Here is a 20,937-nt window from a genome sequence, read left to right on the forward strand (position 1 = left end):
TTCTATTAAAAATAGTCTTTATTTGTAGTGTTAGAAAGCCCAGATCCTTATAAGAATCTTGATAAGGAATGAATGAATCACAAAATCATAGAATTATAAGGAATTGTTTTCAATAATACTACTCATGCCTATTTGGGTTTAGATATTACAATTAAAACAGTAGCCCCAGAAAGTATTTTCAATTTTATTAAAATCAACTGGATCCTTCATTAAAAAAAAAAAAAAAACAGCCATCATGCAAGATGTCTCACAATAGCCTTCAAAATGGAGTTTTCTTAACAAATTCAATTAATGGCATAAAATTTGCAATGCTGAAGTTTATCACAAAACATGCAATGTAAAGACAGAATAACAGAATGATAAAGTTGGAAGGGACCTCAAAGTTCTTCTAGTCCAAGCCCCTGCTCAGGCAAGAAATCCTATACTATTTCAGACAAATGGCTGTCCAATCTCTTTTTGAAAGCCTCCAATGATGGATCATCCACAACTTCTGGAGGCAAGCCATTCCACTGGTTGATTGTTATCACTATCAGGAAATTTCTCCTTCGTTCTGGTTCTCTCCTTGATTAGTTTCCAACAGTTGCTTGTTGTCCTGCCTTTGGGTGCTTTGGAAAATAGGTTGACCCCCTCTTCCTTATGGTAGCCCCATAGATATTGGAACACCTCTATCATGTCACCCCTGGTCCTTCTTTTCAAATCTTTTTTGTGGCAGACCCTTAGATATTGGAGCACTGCTATCATGTCATTCCTAATCCTTCCTTTTCATTAAACTAGACATACCCAATTCCAGGAAACCATTCTACGTATGTTTTAAGACAACAAAACAAATGGCAACATTATGAATTGAATGTTGAATTAACACATTTGAATCAACACATTTAAAACATTAAAGTAAAAGGATTTGTCCAGTACGGGAAGAAACTAAGCACTTAGTAGGAATGATGTGGATTCAAAGAAAGAAATACTGGCTGGCCCAGAATATGGCAGTATAAAATAAAGCGGAGACATCTTACATTACCTTCAATATGAAACAGCTTTACTGAAACCATTCAAGCTTTCACATTATATGAAATCATATGCATTTATGCTGCTGCCAGCACCATCGACTCCCATACATCCATCCCATCTCATGCCCTCATTTATGCGTCAATAAGGCACCTTGGACAGGTCCAACAACTATTTGGTAACGCGAATGCCCGCTTTGGCTTTCTCTACAGCAAAAGCATCCTTGTGGAACAAAGTGCTGTTAGAACTGAAACAAGCCACTTCAATCTGGGTCCTCATTTTTACCAACCTCGGAAGGATGGAAGGCTGAGTCAACCTTAAGCCAGTCAGGATCGAACTCCTGGCAGTGGGCAGAGTTTGCTTGCAAAACTGCATCCTACCCACTGTACCACCAGCGCTTGTTCTTAACTTGTTTGATTTATATCATAAGCAGTATAATATTAGAGCATATGCTAATAAGAGGCTGCATGCTTTTATGACCCATTTTTGAAGAAAAAACTGTACAAACTGAATCTTTTCCCCTTTAGCCGTGCTTTCCCAATTCATAAAACTTTAAATTATTTAATTATGCCACACTCTCCTTTCCTCAATATGGGAACACAGAGCTATCCTATCCTCTTTTTAAAAGTAGCAACTAATTCTTTCTGAGGACATGTATCCTTCATATCAAAATGATCTCAGACAGAGCAAGGTGCCAAAAATAAAATTCAGAATTTACTGCCTTAAAAAAAAAACTTTCCGGGAAAATTCACACATGGCACAGACAAGATTGTAACCTCCTTTTGGAGTTAAACATATCAAAGGATTTGAAGCTACAGTGTTTTGTAACCAAGCAGACAATTCATAAACAACATATACCCCAATCCCAAAGAACGGGGCCCACATATTTCAGTGCATATTAAGTTTATGGAACCTCCTTTCAAATGCTGACGAATGTATGGGTTTAACTGGGAGAACTATATTTCTTTACAATCTGATTAGTCTGAAGCAGCTCGGTGATCTTTACTAATTATATGAACTTGATTCAAGAGCTTCAAGAGTGCATTTGGATTGTATGGGAAGAGACTTTTTGCATGTAGCCTAGAAACTGACATTTGCAATTGTTGGAAACACGCAGTTGCTTTCTGGAAAGTTTCATCTGCTAATTTGGATTCTATGGGGGATAGTTTGCTGCAGGAGTCTGATGAAATATTCAAATCTTGCTCAGTGAAAGGTAGCACTTCTTGCTTGGAGGAATTTGCATTCTCATCAAGAACTGCTTTATTTGTACAGGCTCGATGGTTCAAAGCTTCTTGTCTTGTGTCTGTCAAACATTCTTCTCTTATGCATTCCACATCAGAATCTTCTGAGCTATCATAATCAACCAGCTTCTGAAAAGCCCCCGATAAATGTGCATCGCTAGATGCTGTTGCAAAATCGGACTTGTTGGGTTGCATGGCTTGACTGTCTCTGTGATGGAGGGTAGACAAATTCAGGGAGGAAGGCAAAAGGGCCTCTGTACAAGCCTGTGTATCATATGCAGTGCTCTGCCCTTTGAGATCAGAGTTGGGGACAGACTCTTTCTGCTGGCAAGGCAAGTTCTCTTCCCAAATTCTGAGATCTTTGCCAACGGTGAACTTAAAGCATTTGGAAACTTGGATGAATTGGTGCCAATCTTCCACAAGAAGTTTTAAATATTGTACAAAGTATTCCAAGAAGCAGGTTTCTGATGAAATCAAGAAATCCAGAAGAACCGTGGCATCAAATGCAACACTTCCTAACAGACATAAGAAGATGCAGTGGGGATTATAGCCACTCTGGTGTGTCCGATTGTCCTGGGTTCCATCATCTAAATGGCAGAGGGTAAAATTAGCATCATGGCAGAACCTAAAAAATAAGCAAGAACATAGAAGATTAAATTATCGTTTTATCAAGAACTCTTAACAATAGAGCTGAATTTACATTTATTATTTTGGGCCAAGTAAATCAGACTATTATAATGATCATGGCGCTCAATCATTCTCCGCCACTGTGTGCTCTAATTCAATGCACATTAAAGGAATAAAATTGAACAAAGTGGACAAGTGAAGAAAGAGAGCTTGCTTGTTTTCACCTCCATCAACTGTAATTTGATATTAACTTATGAAATGGAAAAGAAAGGCATCAGTAAGTAGTAATTACTAATTAGGAGAACTTGATCATTCTGTGAGTCTTCATGTGGACACAAAGTATGGTTTAAATATACTTAAATAAACAACAAATATTTGCTTCCATTTGTGAAATAACAAACCATTGGAGAACAATATGTTGTAGTGTATAACTGAAATAAAGTAAAGGGAGAAAAAGCTTAGTTTATGGGGGACAAACTATGCTTTATCCAGGTTTTCTTCAGGTAAAACTTTTGAATAGCACTCTGTATGCAATGATCTTCTGTATCCTGCATAAGGAAATCCAAACATGAGCCAGTATAAAGTAACTAGGGGCAAGTAAGATGTTTCAGACAACTGGCATAAACAGAATGGCAATGGATTATAGGACTTCCAAGATACTTTGAACACAGAATAATAGGGTTGGAAGGAACCTCAGAGATCTTCTAGTCCAACTCTCTGCTCAATCAGTAGACCCTATATTTTTCTGGACAAATGGCTACCCAGTCTCATTTTGAAAACTTTCAATTTTGGAGCATTCACAACTTCCGGAGGTAAGCCATTCCACTAATTAATTGTTCTCACTGGGGGGAAATGTCTCCTTAGTTCTACATTGGAAAAACCCTGAAAAGATCACATATTATATAAATAATGGAAATCTCTGATTAAAAAAAAAAACACTGGTATTCGGTTCAAAGCACGTTTGGAACCTACATCCTAAACACTCTTGTCTCTTCCCTTCAGAAAGGGAAATGAACTGAATTCACGAGAAAGCTGAAGAACTATGTCAAAATTTCAGAATACAATTCTCTTTGTTTCATTGAGAGTAATTAATGGACCAGGAGATTACTTTACTGAACTCCCTGTCAAGGTTTCTATAGTCTTATTTAAAGAAAAGGTGCATATTTGCTTATCACATTTATGATACGGAAGAATCCTGTACTGCTTCTTTGTAATGCTTGTCAAATTCTTGTATTTGGAAGAAAAGAAACTCTAGATAATGCCTGATTCTAAATGTGAACATTATTCATACACAATCATATTTGAGAGGGAGAAGTAAGCTTGCCAGATTTGTCCCAGGAACTGAAGGAATTGGGAACAATTTTGTCTTAGAAGGAGTGATACGCTGGAAGCAAAATGAAACGGAATGAATGAGTGTTTCAATTTGAACACTGTTGCCTGAACTGTGTGTTCACTTTCAAGATATTTATGACAATTGATAATTTTTTAGCAAATACTAGTTGATGGCTTCTGGGAAAAAGGACACTAACCTTTCCAAGTTTAAATAAATTGCCAGTAATGATTTTACAGCTTCTACCATCTCATCATCTTGTTCTATAAACAGTGAAATCCACATGCAAGGGTGTTCAAATAAGCAGATACTGGCAGAAGGTTTCAGGTGGCTTTTTAAGACTGTTATGAGTAGATCCATAACTCTCTCCAAATGAGCTAAAATGAAGAAGAAGGAAAAAAAATCAATGGCAGGCCAAAATCATATACAAATATATTTGCTTTTGACAAAAATTTACAACATTTGAGGAGCAACAATTTTTTTAGCGCTACCTGTTCTAATGAATCGTTTTAAAGGGAATGAAAAGGAAAAACAATAGTAAAAATTCCATTTCGTAGGGAAGTCATTTCCAAAACCTATAGGTAACCAAGAGTGACAATATCTTACTTGTCAACATCTTTTAAATCTAAAACCTTCAAATCCCTTTTTTAAATACCAGCAAACGCTATGGGTACTGACTTAAGGACTTAAATGGATGCTATGTTTGGGCTTGCGGGAAAAAGGATCCACTTTCAAATTCAACGTGGCAAAAACTTTCTGCTCATGCAACAGATTAAAAATATTCACGCCTACAGCTTCCATAATCCAGAAAACTGTTCCTGTGTACATATAATTATCCACTCTATTAAAACCTCTTCACTTTAGCTGAGCCCAATAATTTTTTATGGACTGTATATTGAGACTTCTGGGAGTGGAACTTCTTAATGAAGTTAGAGACACAATCAAACTAAATTTCAAATGACACACCACACTGAACATCTTCATTCTCTGGAGAGCCTTTGGATTACAACACCTGCTCAAGTTAAACACAATCCTCCCACATCTTGTACAATGTAACTTTGCTATAGACACCTCAATGCCACGATGGGAATATTCTGAAGCAACGTTTTACTAAAATGCCAAATGAATAAACCACTGGCATCTTCTCTTAAAAGTAATTTATTTCTCCAGTGTCTGCAAAACCAAAATTTGCACACCCATTCTGCAGTCACAGTTCTTTCTGTACACCTTTACGATATGATCCTCTAAGTCTATTATATGCTGTTAAAAGAAAACACCATCTTTAAATATTTTCTTATTTTATTACTTGGTTTTCTGACGTTGTTTAGATTCTCTATGCAGTGAAAGGCAATCAACTTTAAAGCTTTCATTAATCCATAATCTGGTAGCTAAAGCTTGCAGGTTAAGTTATGGAACAAAAGTTTCCGGATAGCTTTTGAATTACTATGATAAATCCACAGATCTGACTGGGAAAATTATTTCTCGAAGAATGTATAACTTATAAGTAGGTAGTAAATCCCCTTCAGCATACTGGAAGGAGAAGTAGTTCAACAAATAAAGGAGAGATAAATTGGTGGATATGAAGACTTCACCTAACAAATTATTTTTCCCTTGCATCCAATGAAGTCTTAACTTCTATTCCCTTAAACAGCTATCATTTCAGAAAGAAAGAAAAAAAATTCAAAAATACAGTGGCAACCCCATTGTTTTCACAAAATGATCACAAAGTATTTTGCTGTGAAAGCAAAATTACCTTGTGATTCACTTTTGCAGGCAGAATCCTGGATCTTCGTCTCTAACGCTTTAAGCAGAAGCAAGCTTAAGGATCTGAAGATCACTACATCAAAGTTACTCTTCGCAGGTTCTTGAGGTTCAATTGTGCTACCATCAAAATGGCGGGTGTTTCCACTAACACACAACCTGCCCAGCCAATCAGAATTCACAAAACGTAGCACGGTATCAGCCAATGCTAATCGATCATTGTCCAAATGAGGGTCCTGGGAAGAGGAAGGAAGCGCCTTTGTCTTGATCAGGTCTTCACCGGCTTTGTGAAGTATGCAGTTTTTAAGCAACGCGATCAATTTTTTCTTGATGAAACCACGAACTGGAGATGAGGCAAGGCAGCCGATATTGCAACAGTTCAAAAACAATACCCTTTGGCATCCGAGGTTGAGTGGCACCTGAATCCTGGAAGCTACAAGCAGCTCAAAGAGATCTAGAAAGCTATTCAAGTTATTTGTTGGTTTTGCAGATAGTGGAACATTGTGAGCAGATGAATAACAAGAAAGGATGGAACTGTAGAAGTTTTCCAGCACATTGTTAAGTGGAGTAAGAAGGTTCTTCAGGTTACCTATAACAACAACAACACCAGCATCAACCAGGGCTTAAATATGATAGAGAGGCCTTAACTAAATTATTAGTCAAAATTAGAACTTTTTCTCATTAAAAACCTATTTCTTCCATGAAAATTTACAAGGCAAGCAATATATCCATAACAATATGAACATATCAATAGTTTCACGAAGAGTAACTGCACACTGATTCTCTATTAGCTATTTGCAACGTAAAGCCAATTGAAACAGTACCTTCTTTGCAAGGGTTGTCATCATTCAAAATTTCTTTTATTATTTTGGCCAAAGTCCAGAGGCATTCTGCTATTGAAGTATTACTGGGAAATCCTGATAAAGTCTCTAAACAAAAAGTAAGCCAGGCACTATTTAATGAATTCTGGGGAAAAAGAGAGAGAATGCACGTTACCCTGGGTTACACTGAACAAATGATGACTTCTTGGATATCTGTCTGAAGGATAACCTTTAACCCTTCTCCAAATATCAAAACCAGGGAGAAGCATGAAAAAGGCAACTATTTCAAAAGGTTCAAAAATAGAAGCTTCAGTCCTAAGGAAGGTTCAACTCTCCTCTCAGGCCAGTGGTGTGATTTGCCGGTTCTCCGAACTGTGCAGAATCGTAACAACCAGTTCTATAGAACTGGTCTGAACCGGTAGAATCCCACCCCTGGTTACAGCCCTCTCTAAGTGGTTTACAGAGTCAGCATCTTGCCCCCAACAATCTGGCTCCTCATTTGACTGACCTTGGAAGGATGGAAGGCTGAGTCAAACAGTACGCTAAATCAGGGCTCTCCAACCGTGGCCACTTTAAGACTTGTGGACTTCAACTCCCAGAATTCCTCAGCCAGCTTTGGTTGAGGTTGGAGACCCCTATGCTAAATGGTGTAGGATGGTTTTACTAGAAACTGACAGCACACAGTTAGGTTCACATGTCTCATTAACCTATAAGGTTGACCTTTGGCTTCGTATGGTAAGCAGCTTTTGTAATTACAGCTTACCATCTAGTACACTGTGCAAATCCCGCCAAAGGTGATTTAGTTAAAATAGCATTGTTAGCAGGATGGGTGAAATCTCTATCTTTCTTTCCATCCATCTGAAAAACTGGAAACTAGCATCCCCTCCAACCTGCTTACATGGAAATATGAGCAATGAGGGTAGTTTCTGACTTACAACCACAATGGAGCTCAACATTTTTGTTGCTAAGCAAGGCAAGTTGTTCAATGAATTTTTGCCCCCTTTTGATGACCTTTCCTGCTACAGGTGTTAAGTGAATCTCCTCAATAAAGTTAGTTCCACGGTTGTTAAGTGAATCTGGCTTCCCCATTGACTTTGTTTTTCAGAAAGTCACAAAAGGGAATCAACATGACGCCTGGGACACAGCAACCATCATAACTATGAGTCAGTTGCCAAGCATCTGAATTTTGATCACGGGACCATGGGGATGCTTCAACGGTTGTAAGTGTGGGAAAAAAAACTGCTGGTGACCTTCTACCGCTGCACCATAGAGAGCATTTTAACATACTGCACCTCTGAGAGTTCCGGTTTGCAGCGCTTCGGCGGCAGGCAGGAATCCACGATCGTGCGCGGTTTCTGCCTGAGCTCGCCGCTGGAGTGCCCCGAGCCAGCCGGCTTTGGGGCTAAGCCACCCCATAGAGGTGGTGAAGACAGGGGAGACCTGGCAGGGTCGAGGGGAGCCGCACCTCTCCTCCTCATTTGGCTAAACTCCCTTTTCCGAAGGCGGTAAGAGCGGCGGTCAGAAATGGCCGCCTCAAAGAAGCACTCAGCCGGAAAAGAAAGTGCAGGAGGAAGTTAAGAAGTGAAAGTTTTGGCTGACCGGGATAAGAAGCAACAACTAAGGTATCCTGGAATTTAAATTTTTAAAAAAGATTATCGCTCCCAAGGAAGATTCGGAAGCAGTGAATGAAAGTGAAAAGCGAAAGTTTTTTTTTCACTCTCCTTCCTAACGTTGAGAGCCAACAGAAATGAATGAGAAATCGGAAAAACCCGCTTTGGCATCAATAGGTAATTAAACTGGATAATTAAATGTCAAGGGGATAATAAGGATTTCTGAACATTAAAAAAAAAACTTTTTTTTCTTGCTGTAAGTGGGAAGGGAGAGGAAAAGAATAAGAGCAGGATTCGGAAGGAGACTGCCTAGAATTTAAAAGAATCTGTTTAAATCCCAACAAGACTTCTAAAAGATTCCTTTTAACTGGAATTTTTTAACTAAACAGTAACCCCAGGAAGAGAAAGTGAAAAAAGAAGAAAGTGTCAAAAGAAATAGCTTGTGTGTATCTGGATTGCTTGGTGACTTTGGGACTTTTGGAAATTATATTTGAATGACTAAAAACACTTGGGTGGTTGTTTGAAAAAAAATTTTTTTTTACAATGGCATCACTTGTGGATGAACTGAAAATGGAATTTAAAAAATCCAAAGAAGAGGAACAAGAAGGGAAGGGCTCTCTTTGCTCTCTTTTTCAATTCTTAGAAATGGCGATCTGTACCGACGAGAAACTACAAGAAAGAACTGTGCAACAAGATGATTGGGACAAAGAAGAAGCCATCTTTAACAAACAAGTAACTTAGGGAAGAAAGGGGAAAGGAGGGAAAGAAAATGGAGACTTTAAGATCTGAAAAAAACAACCAAACAAGGGAAAAATAAGGTGAAAAGTGGATATAATGTTAGAAAACAACAGAAAGGGGGAATACAGAAGAGAGAAATGGAGGTGGAGAGACAAGGTAGTAAAAAGGGCAGAGAGAAGAACAAGGGAGGAAGGAAGGGAAGAGAAACTTCAAAGGTGTGGAGCAAGATGTAAAGAAACAGGACATTTAGAGATAATGGGTAAAAATTTAACTGAAAAAGTGATTCTACAAAGGTACATAAAATTGTATTGTTATATTTGTATTAGACATAATGTTAGAAAATTGGAAACAATATGTGATTAAAAAGTGGGATAAAATATTCAGTGTAATTCAGTGAAACTTTTGTGAACAAAAGAAAGGAAATGAAATAAATGAGAGAATTGAATTAGGAAGGAATGGGAACATTTTAATGACACAATGTTTTAAAATACAAGTGAAGTTGGGGGGAAATAATTATGGAAAGTTTATAAGTGTTCCCATAGAAGTATGATACTTATTTGAAAAGTAATGTGTAAAATGTTTAAGATTTAAATTAATATTAATGATAGATTTGAATTGGTATGGATTGTTGTTTTAATTATATTATATATTTATAATTTTTTCTCTTTTTAAAATATAGTGTGTAACTTTAGAATGTACTAAGCAGAAACCAAATGAAAGTTATGTATTATACTAAGTGTTATAAATTTAGGGGAAAGAGATAAAGGCGCCATACTCCAATCAGTGATTACAGGAGGAATTTTGTTTAATGAGAAAAGAGAATAGACAGCTGGAAATAGGACAGACAAAGAATATAAGTATAATGATCTGAACTGAGATGAGATGAAATAAAATAAAACTAAGAAAGTTAAAAGAGGGGAGAAGCTATATAGAAAATGTAGAATGGCAATAAGATATGGAATGGTATATAAAATGAGCATGAATTTGAATTTGTGTCTGTACGAAGAGATGTAACCCAGGATCAAGCTGCTTTCAAAAAAGATGTTTTATTTTTTTATGTTTTATGTTTTTTTTGTTTTTTGTTTGAAAATCAATAAAATTTGTTTAAAAAAAACATACTGCACCTCTGTAGGGTTTGCCAATTTCACAGGGACAGATAGGAAAGCACTCCAGAGGGTTAATATCATTGCCTAGAAGATCATGGGTTGCCCGCTCCACTCTTTGAAAGAGCTTTAGACCTCCTGCTGCCTTAAGAAAGTTCAAAACATTCTCAAAGATCCATCTCATCCTGGGCACCCTTTTTTTGAACTATTACCATCTGGCAGACGATACAGAATAATAAAAACAAGGACAAATAGGCTGAAAAACAGCTTCTACCCCAGGGCAGTACCTCTTTTGAATTCTGCTGTATAATGCAGTGTTGGGGTGATGTCGGGGTTTTTGGTTCAATGTGTGGAGGGTGAAGGATGTGTGTTTGTGTTTATTTTCATGGTCATGATGTGCACTGAAGATGGTGTTTGATTTTGTTGTACGGGGTGCAATGACAATGAAATAAAGTAAAGTAAAAATAGTCATGTCCTCTTTTTTCAGTGGCGTTATACCATTAAATGAATGGTGGTAAGTCAAGGACTACCTATATTTAATGACAGTTGCACAGAACACAAGTGCATGTTTTTCCCTTTATGCTGTTAAGCAAGCTTAGAAGAAATGTTAAGTAATATTTTCTAAGCACTGCAGTCAAAATGCTGGGCTGCCAATTCCTGCTCATGCTGAGGCATCGTTGAAGAACATTCAAGAATCTGAGAACACAAATGGTCTCACTTTATAGAGACCTTTGGTTAAATTCCATACTTTCATATTCCGTAGTCCAGGCTTTAAAGTTTAATGTCAAAGAATTTTTCCACCTACCTATTTTTCAATCTCTTCTATAAAGGTTAACTTTAAAGCTCACTCTAACCCCTCCTTTGATTCTCCTCAATCAATTGAACTGATTATTTATTCGAATTTTAAAACTTCCCACATTTTCATACTGTTGTAAAATACCTTCGTGGCAATTTTTTGACGGCGGAATGAAAGGGGAATGGTTCTGTCCTAAGAAAAAGTACAGTGGGGTGGAAAAGTTATGGATTTGGGTCGGGAGTGTTGGAAGAATATCCTTCTGGGTTCAGTTCCAAGTGGGGAAGAAAGACACTGGAAATATGGTGGCTGCTTGGAAAGATAGTTTAATGGTGGACAGGACCACATGGCTTGGAGCTCCAAAGTGAAAAGGGTGGTCACATATTTCAAGATGTTGGGTGAAGGAAAAGAAGAAAAAAAAGGGGGGGGCAAGATACTGAGAAACCCTGGGTTTTATGCCCTCTGTTGGCATTTGAATTTGAGCTTGTTTTCTGATTGGTTGTCAGACTTCCATGGGGCCATGCAGGGGCAACTCCGTAGGCTGTCCTGAGTCCCAGGCTTGGTTGAGCTTTGCTGGATGATGATGTAATGAAAAGGCTTTGGGCAATTCCTATTATGGCTCTACCTGGAGTACATTTTTGTTATGTAAAATAGACTGGCCCAGGCCAGAGTAATGGTCCATTAGCAAAGGCAGGGGACTGAGTTTCAGTCTCTCTGAGTTTCTACTTTCCTTTTTAGGGGAAATATTCTGTCTTTTTAGTATATCCTAAAATAATTCATTTTCCTAGGAGAGGGGTGGGTTTTAACTTCCAACAGGCACTACCATTACTTGAGTTCAGTCAAATTCATGCTAAAAAAAACCCCCTCAGTTTTGGAAAACAGATGACAAGTTATTGCGAGCAGTAGTTCTAATACATATACTAGATCTGCGGGAAAATCTGCATGCAATTTGAACAGCAGAATATCCAAAATGTAATTTCTCTGGTCCTATTAAGCCCTCTATCTGATTATTTTAGTACTGCATTATGACACCAGTTAGCAGGAGGAAACTAATGAGGTGCAGTTGCACATGGAAAAAAATCTGCCTCAAAATGCAGAATGTATACAGAGTGTCTATACTTAACAATATGGTCAGCACCAACTATTTTCTTGGCATGAAAAGCAGCAAGTCTAAAAAAAAAAAGGCCAGCCTAGCAACCATCTTCCTATTTATTTATTTATTTATTTATTTTCATATTTTAATGATATATGTAAGGAACATTCAATCGTATCTCCACTCCCCATCTTTTAAACCAACTATATGCCACAAATAACTAAAAAATATACGCGTGGACTAGTAATGTATCCTGTGAGATAGTGGGAAAAAAACCAGTCATTTATGAGGCTACAGAATTGAGATGAGCTACTAATGGCAAAAACATTACTAATGAAATATACTTGCACTTCTTTTTATTTTATCTATCAACATTTTTAACTGCTTCATTCCAGGGGTTCTAAAACAGGGGCTCTAGTTCTATATAGCTCATGCTTGTAAACAATCAAACACAAACATGGCATTAAAAAATTGCACAATTAGGAAAAAGCAATCAGGAATTTAAAAGGAACTGAACTATAATCAAATAATTGCAATTTAAATACACTGGAAAAAACTTCCCCCACTTTCCTGCTTTGACAGAGCTGTTCCTGGTTGTTTTTGGAGAAAAACATGTTTTATTCTCCCACAAAAACAAGAAGATACGGTAAAATTCTCTTGAAATATCATATCAGATAGAGAAAAACCTGGAAATAATCTATTCATTTTTAAGATAAGCTAGCTCCATTAACTCCATTAAAAAAGTAATGAATTAGATGCATCATTAAAAACATTTATAATATATAGCCACAAAACATATAGTTCAGTGGAAGTATTAAATATGATGAATGTCTTTTTAAAGAATATGCTTTGTCATTTATTTATAGTGTTTACATTTTACATTTTTTTAAAAAATCTGGCGATCTTTCCTAAGTGCAACATTTGGGAGAAAAGTACATGGCCCAATGAGGGAGGCAGAGATATCTGTCCGGCCAGCCCAATGAGTAAAAGCAACCTAATTAGAAGGGGGTAACAGATGGCACCACCAGGTATAAGTTTAGCTCTTCTTTTACTAGGAGAACAAAACAGGCTGCATTGAGAGTGCACGAGATGTAACTAGTATTTTTGCTGGATAGGGATTTATAACATTAAAGATTACGTTAGCTTAAGTTCTGTACTACGTTGCTCATTGTACAAAATCCTGAACAGTTACTGTTGGAAGTTAAAACCTACCCCTCTCCTAGAAAAATGAAATATTTTAGGATATACTAAAAAATCAGAATATTTTCCCTAAAAAGAAAAGCAGAAACTCAGCTCCCCTACATTTATTAATGGGCCATTAAGGCCTAGGGTGGTCTATTCTACATAACAAAGATCTACCTCCTTCAGGCAGAGCCATTGAATTGTCCTTCATTGCACCACCCACCAAATTTCAACCAAACTTAGCACACAGACAACCTACAAAGCTAGCTATGACCTCTGATAGCAACCAATCAGGTTACTCTTCCTGTGCCCCAGGAAGTTCAAAAGCCAGAGAGGGTATAAAACCCAGGGACTCTCCTTCCCTTTTCTTCACCCTAGAACTCCAAGGTATATGATCCTGTCCACCATTAAGCCATCTTTCCAAACAGCCCCCATGTTTCCAGTGTCTTTTTCTCCACTTGGAACTGAACCCAGAAGGATATTTCTTCCAACATAAGCTATTATTACATGTGTATTTGAAGTAAAAACAAAACCACAAAGCAGATACATTTGGCTAAACCGTAACTACAAAGCTCAGTTTCTGACTTACCTCTTCTGTTAGCTGGAAATGCACAAGGGAAGCCAAATTTTTAGAAGCCATGTGAGAGAGCTGTTTATCTGAACTACGTAGCAGATGAATCTAGGAGAAAGGGAAACAGAAGGAAGTTGTACCTACAAGACATCTTAACAAAGGCATTTAAGAAAAACACAACCTTTGGGAAACTGACCAATTCAGCGACAATATTCGATTCTTCCAGGATTCTCAGGATCTCAATGTATTTGGGTTTTATTTCAGTAGCCACCCCTTGCAGCTGCAGTTTGGCAAGCACCATCTCGATCAAAGTTAACTGAAGCAGAATAATTTCCCGTGCATGGCACTTCAGATGGCTAAGGTTTTTAGAAATATCATGTCCTTTGTTTATTGGGTCTAGACCGGAAGGAATCTCAGCATCCAACTTAGAAAAAAAATGACAGGCACATAATTCACAATTTTTTGCTGATGAAAAAGCCGATGGGTTTAGAAGAGCTGCACAACTGTAACTATCTTGGGCGAACAAAGCACCAGCAATTATATCATTATACATTTTTTGAAGGAAGTGAAAGTAAGTCTCCATTATCAGCAATTTTTATATATCCAGGGCTTCTTTATATATTCAAATCAGCAGGAGTTGAATTGTTTCCCCCACTCCAGGAACTGACTCTCATATAAGATGTAACTTGGCAAAGATTCCAGTTCCATTGAACCTAAAAAAAATGACAAGAATGTGAGATTGGTAGTGATTCTTAGTGAAAAGTCAGAACAATTCAAGTTTTCAGCACCAGGTACTATTCAAACACGGCTACTAATTATTATTTTATTAGATTTAGATTCCACTATTTCCTCAGTCAAGGCAGTTTCTGTGGAGGCCTGTCTTTTTTCATTCTCACAGCAGCAACCCTCTTGAAGTAGCCTGAGAGAGGCAATTCTTCTCTCATTTAGCCTTTTTTTTATTTCTCTATTTTCTTTTGAAACCTTATATATTTGTACTACTCCAAATTACTAAAAGAACTTTCTTGGCTGACTCTAGGCCAGAATCTGGCTTTACCTAATTGCAGTCTAATAATTTAAGCACTAACATTTAATCACTAATTATACTATCAGTGATTGCAAGACTTTTGTAGATGCCATAGGCTAAGCTATTTATACTAAAAGCAAGTATCTGAATTCTCTAAAGTACTTTGAGATTTTTTTCTGTCACATGTGGTCATCCTAATTCTGCTCAGGATCTCCCAAACAACTACCCTTACCCCTTAAAAATCTTCTATTTGAAAACTATTCCTCTCTCTCTTCAACTGTTTTTTGTACTTCTCTATTTCTGAAATCTTTTATTGTTTTTTATATGAGGTTTTTATATTCCTGTAAACTGCCTTGAGTTGCCATGTGCAAATAGGCAGCAATATACACTTCCCAAATAAAATGAAATACTCATGTTGCATATAGGAATTAGTCTAGAGGAAACAATTTACTACATTTAGAGCAGCTCCCAGTAACTTAACTTAGCCTTGGAAGTTAAGCATTCTAAAAGGCGGCAATTATAAACCACTCCTGTATTGTTGCTAGGTAAATTTCCAATGCAAGGTGCATCAATGTAATTAGCAGGAGTTGCACTTTAGGATTTTTTTCTCTTGGTTCCAGCAGATGGCAGCTTGGTGCAGCGGTTAAGGCACAAGGCCCATGCATTGGGAGCCTGTGAGTTTTAGTCCTGCCTCGGGTACTAAAAAGAAGCTTCCAGGATGAGAAGCAAAACATCTTCAAAAAGAAAAACAGATAAAGTCCAGTTGCCTCTTGAGAAAAAAGCAGCCATGGAACAACCATGACCCGGATGTCTAAGAAGCTCCATAGAACATTGAGTACAGTCAATGTTACAGTACCTGTGTACAGTCAACTTACAACAATTGAGCCCAACATTTCTGTTGTTAAGCGAGATGTTTGTTAAGTGAGTTTTGCCCCATTATACAACCTTTCTGGCCACCATTGTTAAGTGAATCACAGCAGTCAATAAGCTAGGAACCCAGTTGTTAAGTGAATCTGGCTTCCTCACGGGCTTTCTGTTTGCAAAGGGGGAATCACATGACCCTGCAACCATCATAAATATGAATCGGTTGCCAAGCAACTAAATTTAGATCATGTGACCATGCTGCAATGGTTGTAAGTGTGGAAAACAGTCCTAAGTCACTTTTTTTTCAGTGCCACTGGAACTTTGAACGGTCACTAAATGAATTGTTGTAAGTTAAGGATGACCTGTGTATCATACGTAAATGTCAGGCATAGTTAACAGAGATATAAACAGCTCTTCTCTCCGGGGAAATCTTTCCTTTCCATTCTTCTCTGCTTTGCAAAAAATATGGTTTGCAATAATTATAATTAATAAGAATAACTAGTAGTAATAAGTACCCTGTTTCTCCAACAATATGGCCTCCCCAATAGGAAGTCCCAGCATGTTTTATAGGCCTGAAATGAAATTAAGCCACTCCCCCCAAATTAAGGCCTATATTAAAACATGCGAAATGGGGGGGAATGGGGGGGGGGGGCTTGCCGTTAGGAAGTACTTTTGTTGCACACCCAGATATGGTGCTGCCTGCATTGACCCCAATACGAAGTGCCCCACCAACGCCAAGGTCAACATCCAAGCCATTGCTGCCCGCCCACCCAAAGATGCAAGGGCGGGGGGAAATTAAGTCACCCCCCCAAAAAACGGCCTAGCCATTTTTTCAGGGCTCAAAAAAAAATAAGACCGGGCCTTATTATATGAGAAACACAGTAGCATAGTAGTAATAGTAATAAATAATAATAATAGTAATAGTAATAATAATGATGATGATGATGATGTCCCGCCCTCAATACCGATTCTTATATTGGAGCAAGGACCCCCTCCCCGTACACACACCCCAATCCTATGCAACACCCCAGACTCCCAATCTTCTCGGCCTTCCGACCAGAGGCAACGTTCCCCTGAGGAGGCTCAAGCCCTTCTCCTCCTCCGCGCCTCCATCGCGGCTACAAACCGTCCGCCCCCCCCCCCGCCCCACCCCGACAGCCCGTTATCATCCAGGGTCTCCCAGCCGGGCTACCGCGACTTCCGGTGGGACCATAGAGTTAAAGCTTTACAACTTCCGGCAGAAGGCAGGAAAACCGTGTTCTCGGGCAGCGGCGTGTGGGGAGGGGGAAGGAAGTGGATCGGCGTCGTTCTTGCCCACCCGCGACTCTATGGTCAAGGTTCCTTTCTCTTTCCCCGGAGAAGCCCAAAGAGAAGCAAAAGTTGCCGAGACGGGGCCGGAAGTGTTTCTAGTGAGGGAAGTGGGGCGGGCGGAGGACTTGTATCCTTTCGGGAGAGACGAGGAGAAAGAGACGCCAAGAACAAGTAGAGGAGGAGGAGAAGGAAACGCCAGGTGGGAGGCGGGGAGAGGCGTGGCCTGTCGACTCCCCACCCCTCCCTCCCTCCCTCCCTGTCGCGACGTCCAATCAGAAGCGGTGGTGGGCGGCTGCCTGGCGGCGAGCGCGCCCGCTGATTGGCCGCACGTCGGGGTCAGCCCAGGCCCGGTGACCCCCGGAGTAAGGAGCGGAGGTGGCTCCTACTCCATCAGTCAGTCAGTCAGTCAGGGTAAAGGGGCTCTCTTCCTGGCTGCCTTCCTTCGGTGGACGACCCGCTTTGCTCTGCCCGACGCACCGGGCCGCCCATTTTTCCCCCAACGTCCCCTTGCTTCCCCGGCAGCCGGGAAGGGAAGCGCCCGGGGGAGCCCTGCGGCTGGGTCGGGCTGGGCCCTGAAGCGAAAAGAGAGAGAAAGAGACAGAAAGACAGACAGGTAACGGCCGGCGAGGAGGGAGGGGCTTAGTGGGACCCCGCCCCCAGAGCAACAAGAGGGGGGGGGGGAAGGGGGGCAGCCACAGCGGCTCGGGGAAGGGGGCGACTCCCCCGGGGCGCCCCCTCATTCCCCAGACGCTGCCGTGGCCTGGGAGGGGGTCTCTGGGATGGGCAGTCGCTCCTGATCAAGGGACTGGCATCAACCCAACTTGGGGAGCCTGGGCCACCGAAATACCCCCCCTCTTCCCCCCAAATTACGTTGGTGGAACGAACAGGAGCAAGCATAGAATCCCATAGGGCTGGAAGGGACCTTGGAGGTCTTCTAGTCCAACCCCCTGCCCCAACCTCTTCTCTCCAGATTTGGGGAGATCTGCCCCTGGGCACCCCATTTTCTCTGTCCGGTGGTTGCTGGGACTGAAACATGGCAAAGGAGGGCTGAGATGGGGGAGTTGGCCATTGGGGTGGTGGTGCCCCAAGTTGGAGAACCTGGACTGAGTTGGGGTGAGCTAGCCAGGAGACAGTGGTCCAGGCTGGGATGAGCACCAGGCTCGCTTTGCAGCTTTTCTCTAGGGTGAAGGATTGGAATGGGTGATGGCCGGGGCTGTTCAGCATTGTCCAATGGACCCAGCAATGGAGGGTCTATGGAGATTCTCCATCCTCCAGGTCATGGTTGTCCCAAAGGTGTTTTTCAGGGTCATGTAAATGTGAGAACCCTGCACAGGTAGTCCTCAACTTACCATGGTTTGCTTATGACCGTTGCAGCATCCCCATGGTCACGTGTCTATGGAGATTTTCAGCCTTTCAGATCGTGGTTGTCTCAAAGGTGCTTTTTCAAGAGGCAACTGGACTCTTCAGAGCTCTTCAGAGCTGAAGAAGCTTTTTGCATGACAAGCGAAATGTCTTCAAAGAAAAAAACGAAGAAAGTCCAGTTGCCTCTTGAAAAAGATTCTTTGGGGCAACCATAACCATGGATGATGGAGATTCGCCATAGACATTGTCCTAAAGGTGTTTTTTTTTTCCTACTCCCAAAAAAGCACCTGAATTTCCTTGGTGTCCTGTTTGAAAAACGTTTCACTTCTCATCCAAGAAGCTTCTTCAAGACTGGGAAGAAAAACTGAAGGGGGATAAAAACACACCTTTGAGACATAGCAACAGAGTCAATCAATGGATAGATCTGGAGCCTCGTGCATTGTGTGGACTCAGGTTTAGGAGTCTGTTTCAGCCTGCTATGGGAATCTAGGGCACCAGGTTAATTGAGTGAACCCGGGTAAAGCTAGGGATTGAGTGCCTTGGAAGGAGGGCAGAGCTACTGAACACGTTCATGTCTGGCATGCTCAGGCAACCTTGTTTAGCACACCATTCTCCCTCCCCCACGCTCCAAAAACACCCATGGTAAAACCAGCACTTATGTTAGAACTGATAACTGTGCGCAGGCAGTTTTCACCTGGGTACATCCCAGTAAAAGATATTTATAGTCTTGTGCAGAACATTGTGAATTTGATCCACTTCAACCTCAACTGGTTTCAAGTTAGAAATACTGTTTTTAACTTCCAGGTATGTTGAGTTTTAAATATCTACAGATTGAACTCAAAACAGATGTGTTTTGGGCTTTCAATGATTCTGGAATGTTTGAGACAGTAGAAAGCATTTCCACTAAGACTGGAAAGCCCATTTTGAACTGAGAGTTTGCCATTTGAAACTGAAAAAGGGCAATTTGTAGTCTAAATTTTGTTTTGATGTTAAGGCATTGGGCTAAAGACCAGGAGATCCTGGACTGTAGTCCCCCCTTAAGCACAAAGCCAGCTAGGTGATTTTGGACCAGTCACTTTCTCTCAGTCCTAGGAAGGCGGCAATGGCAAACCACTCCTGAAAAACCTTGTCAAGAAAACAGTAGGGATTTGTCCAGATAGTTTCTTAAGATAAGACCCAAGACTGAATTGAAGAAGAAAAATAAACTTATTTTTCCTCTCATGGGTTTGTAAAATATTAGAATATAAAGAGTAGAAATATGTTGGATATCATGTATATCCAATATCATGGATACGAAAACCTTGCTGTAGCATCCCTGGCAACCATCCTGTCTCTGTTCAAATACTTCCTGTGACAGTGTGTTCTATTGTTTTGGAGCTCTTATCAGAAATTTATCCAAATGCCCAACTGAAGTCTTTTTTTTTTTAATTTAAGTCCATTGTGTTTTGTCATCAGGAACAACTGCAATAATCCTGCCCAATTTTCTACATACATTTGAGGACAGCTATCTTGTATCAGGTCTCCACATTACACATAGCCATTGACTCCAATCATTCAATCTTCATTTCAGTTGCTCCATTCCTAACACTCTCAGTTTGTCAATGTCATTCCTAAAGTTCTATGCCAGAACTGGATGCAATATTTTAGGTATGGTTTGACCAACTTTCATTTGCTTAGCACCTTTCTTCGAAATTAATCCTGTTTAGCACCTCCTAAATTAATCCTGTTTACTGAATTAATTTATTAATTTGTATGGATTTGCATAATACTTTAAATTATAAACTAATCAAGTAGTCTATATAATATGGTAAACACATACATATTTGAAACCCTTCAAGGGTTAAATTAATCATACCTAATATCTTATGGATAACCAAGCAATTGCTTGGTTTGGAATTGACTGTTATATCTCTTGTTTGAACTGTACAATTTATTAAGGTTTTGTGGCCCATTAAAAATAATATTGTGCAAGTATTCTGGTGAAGTGTGGCTATTAAAATGCTGCAGTGTTCTTTGAAGTAATTTTCTAAGTTATACCTCAACAATTATAAAAACAAATGCTTTCCTTTTGACCTCAAAAAAGTAAAAAAAAAAAAAGATTTAGTTCTCATTCTGTACATGTTTCCTTTACTCAAAAGTACGTTCCATTTAGTTCAACAGGATATATTCACTGGTTGGCAAATTTAAAATGGCAGTTGTAGATTTCTTTTTCTTCTGATAATGTGTGGAGAGGGAATGTGTGAAGGACATCCACTTAATTTCTGTTGCTTGGAGGAATGCAACAGGCAGAGTTTATTCTTTAAAAATATACAGAAGAAGGAATCATGAGAGTTAAATGGGGAACAATTAATGAAAACTCATCCTGGAAGGTTGGGAACATAATAGAATAGATTAAAAAAGAACTATGCCGAATCAAACCAAAGATCCATTTGATCCAGCACTATGGCCAGTCAGATCCTTTGTCAAACCCTCTATCAGAATATGAGTTAAGTTGCTTTCTC

General features: G+C 39.6%; 2 protein-coding genes across 7 annotated transcripts in view; one reads left to right on the top strand and one right to left on the bottom strand.

Annotated features, from left to right (window-relative positions):
• Nucleotides 1-784: 784 nt before the first annotated feature.
• Nucleotides 785-17,211, bottom strand: LINS1 (lines homolog 1). 3 transcript variants are annotated; one of them, XM_026709372.2, is made up of 7 exons: nt 17,082-17,211; nt 14,072-14,588; nt 13,894-13,983; nt 6,789-6,930; nt 5,957-6,553; nt 4,403-4,580; nt 785-2,871 (listed from the first exon to the last, which is right to left on the bottom strand). In XM_026709372.2, the coding sequence occupies exons 2-7, from the start codon at nt 14,456-14,458 to the stop codon at nt 1,983-1,985; spliced, it is 2,283 nt and encodes a 760-aa protein (XP_026565157.2). In that variant the 5' UTR covers nt 14,459-14,588; nt 17,082-17,211; the 3' UTR covers nt 785-1,982. The 3 variants fall into 3 exon arrangements, with proteins under 3 accessions (XP_026565157.2, XP_087797445.1, XP_026565155.2); XM_087941319.1 differs by lacking the exon at nt 17,082-17,211 and adding an exon at nt 16,770-16,988; XM_026709370.2 differs by lacking the exon at nt 17,082-17,211 and having other exon boundaries at nt 14,072-16,731.
• A 76-nt stretch (nt 17,212-17,287) lies between these two features.
• ASB7 (ankyrin repeat and SOCS box containing 7) overlaps nt 17,288-20,937 on the top strand; it is a 34,933-nt gene continuing 31,283 nt past the window's right edge. For all 4 annotated transcript variants that reach the window (XM_026709326.2, XM_026709327.2, XM_087941329.1 and 1 more), the window contains exon 1: nt 17,288-17,687. The gene's annotated coding sequence lies outside the window, so the exon portion shown is untranslated. The remainder of the gene's footprint in view (nt 17,688-20,937) is intronic.

The sequence above is a fragment of the Pseudonaja textilis genome, chromosome 13 (genome assembly GCF_049901715.1).
Source record: "Pseudonaja textilis isolate UNSWEBS1 chromosome 13, rPseTex1.2, whole genome shotgun sequence".
NCBI classification, from domain to species: domain Eukaryota; kingdom Metazoa; phylum Chordata; class Lepidosauria; order Squamata; family Elapidae; genus Pseudonaja; species Pseudonaja textilis.

Coding starts and splice junctions, on each gene's coding strand:
- LINS1 (XM_026709372.2), bottom strand. CDS start 14,458: ATGGAGACTTACTTTCACTTCCTTCAAAAAATGTATAATGATATAATT. Junction 6,931..13,893: donor ATTTCCAGCTAACAGAAGAG/GTAAGTCAGAAA, acceptor CTTTTTCCCCAG/AATTCATTAAATAGTGCCTG. Junction 4,581..5,956: donor CTGCAAAAGTGAATCACAAG/GTAATTTTGCTT, acceptor TCTTCATTTTAG/CTCATTTGGAGAGAGTTATG.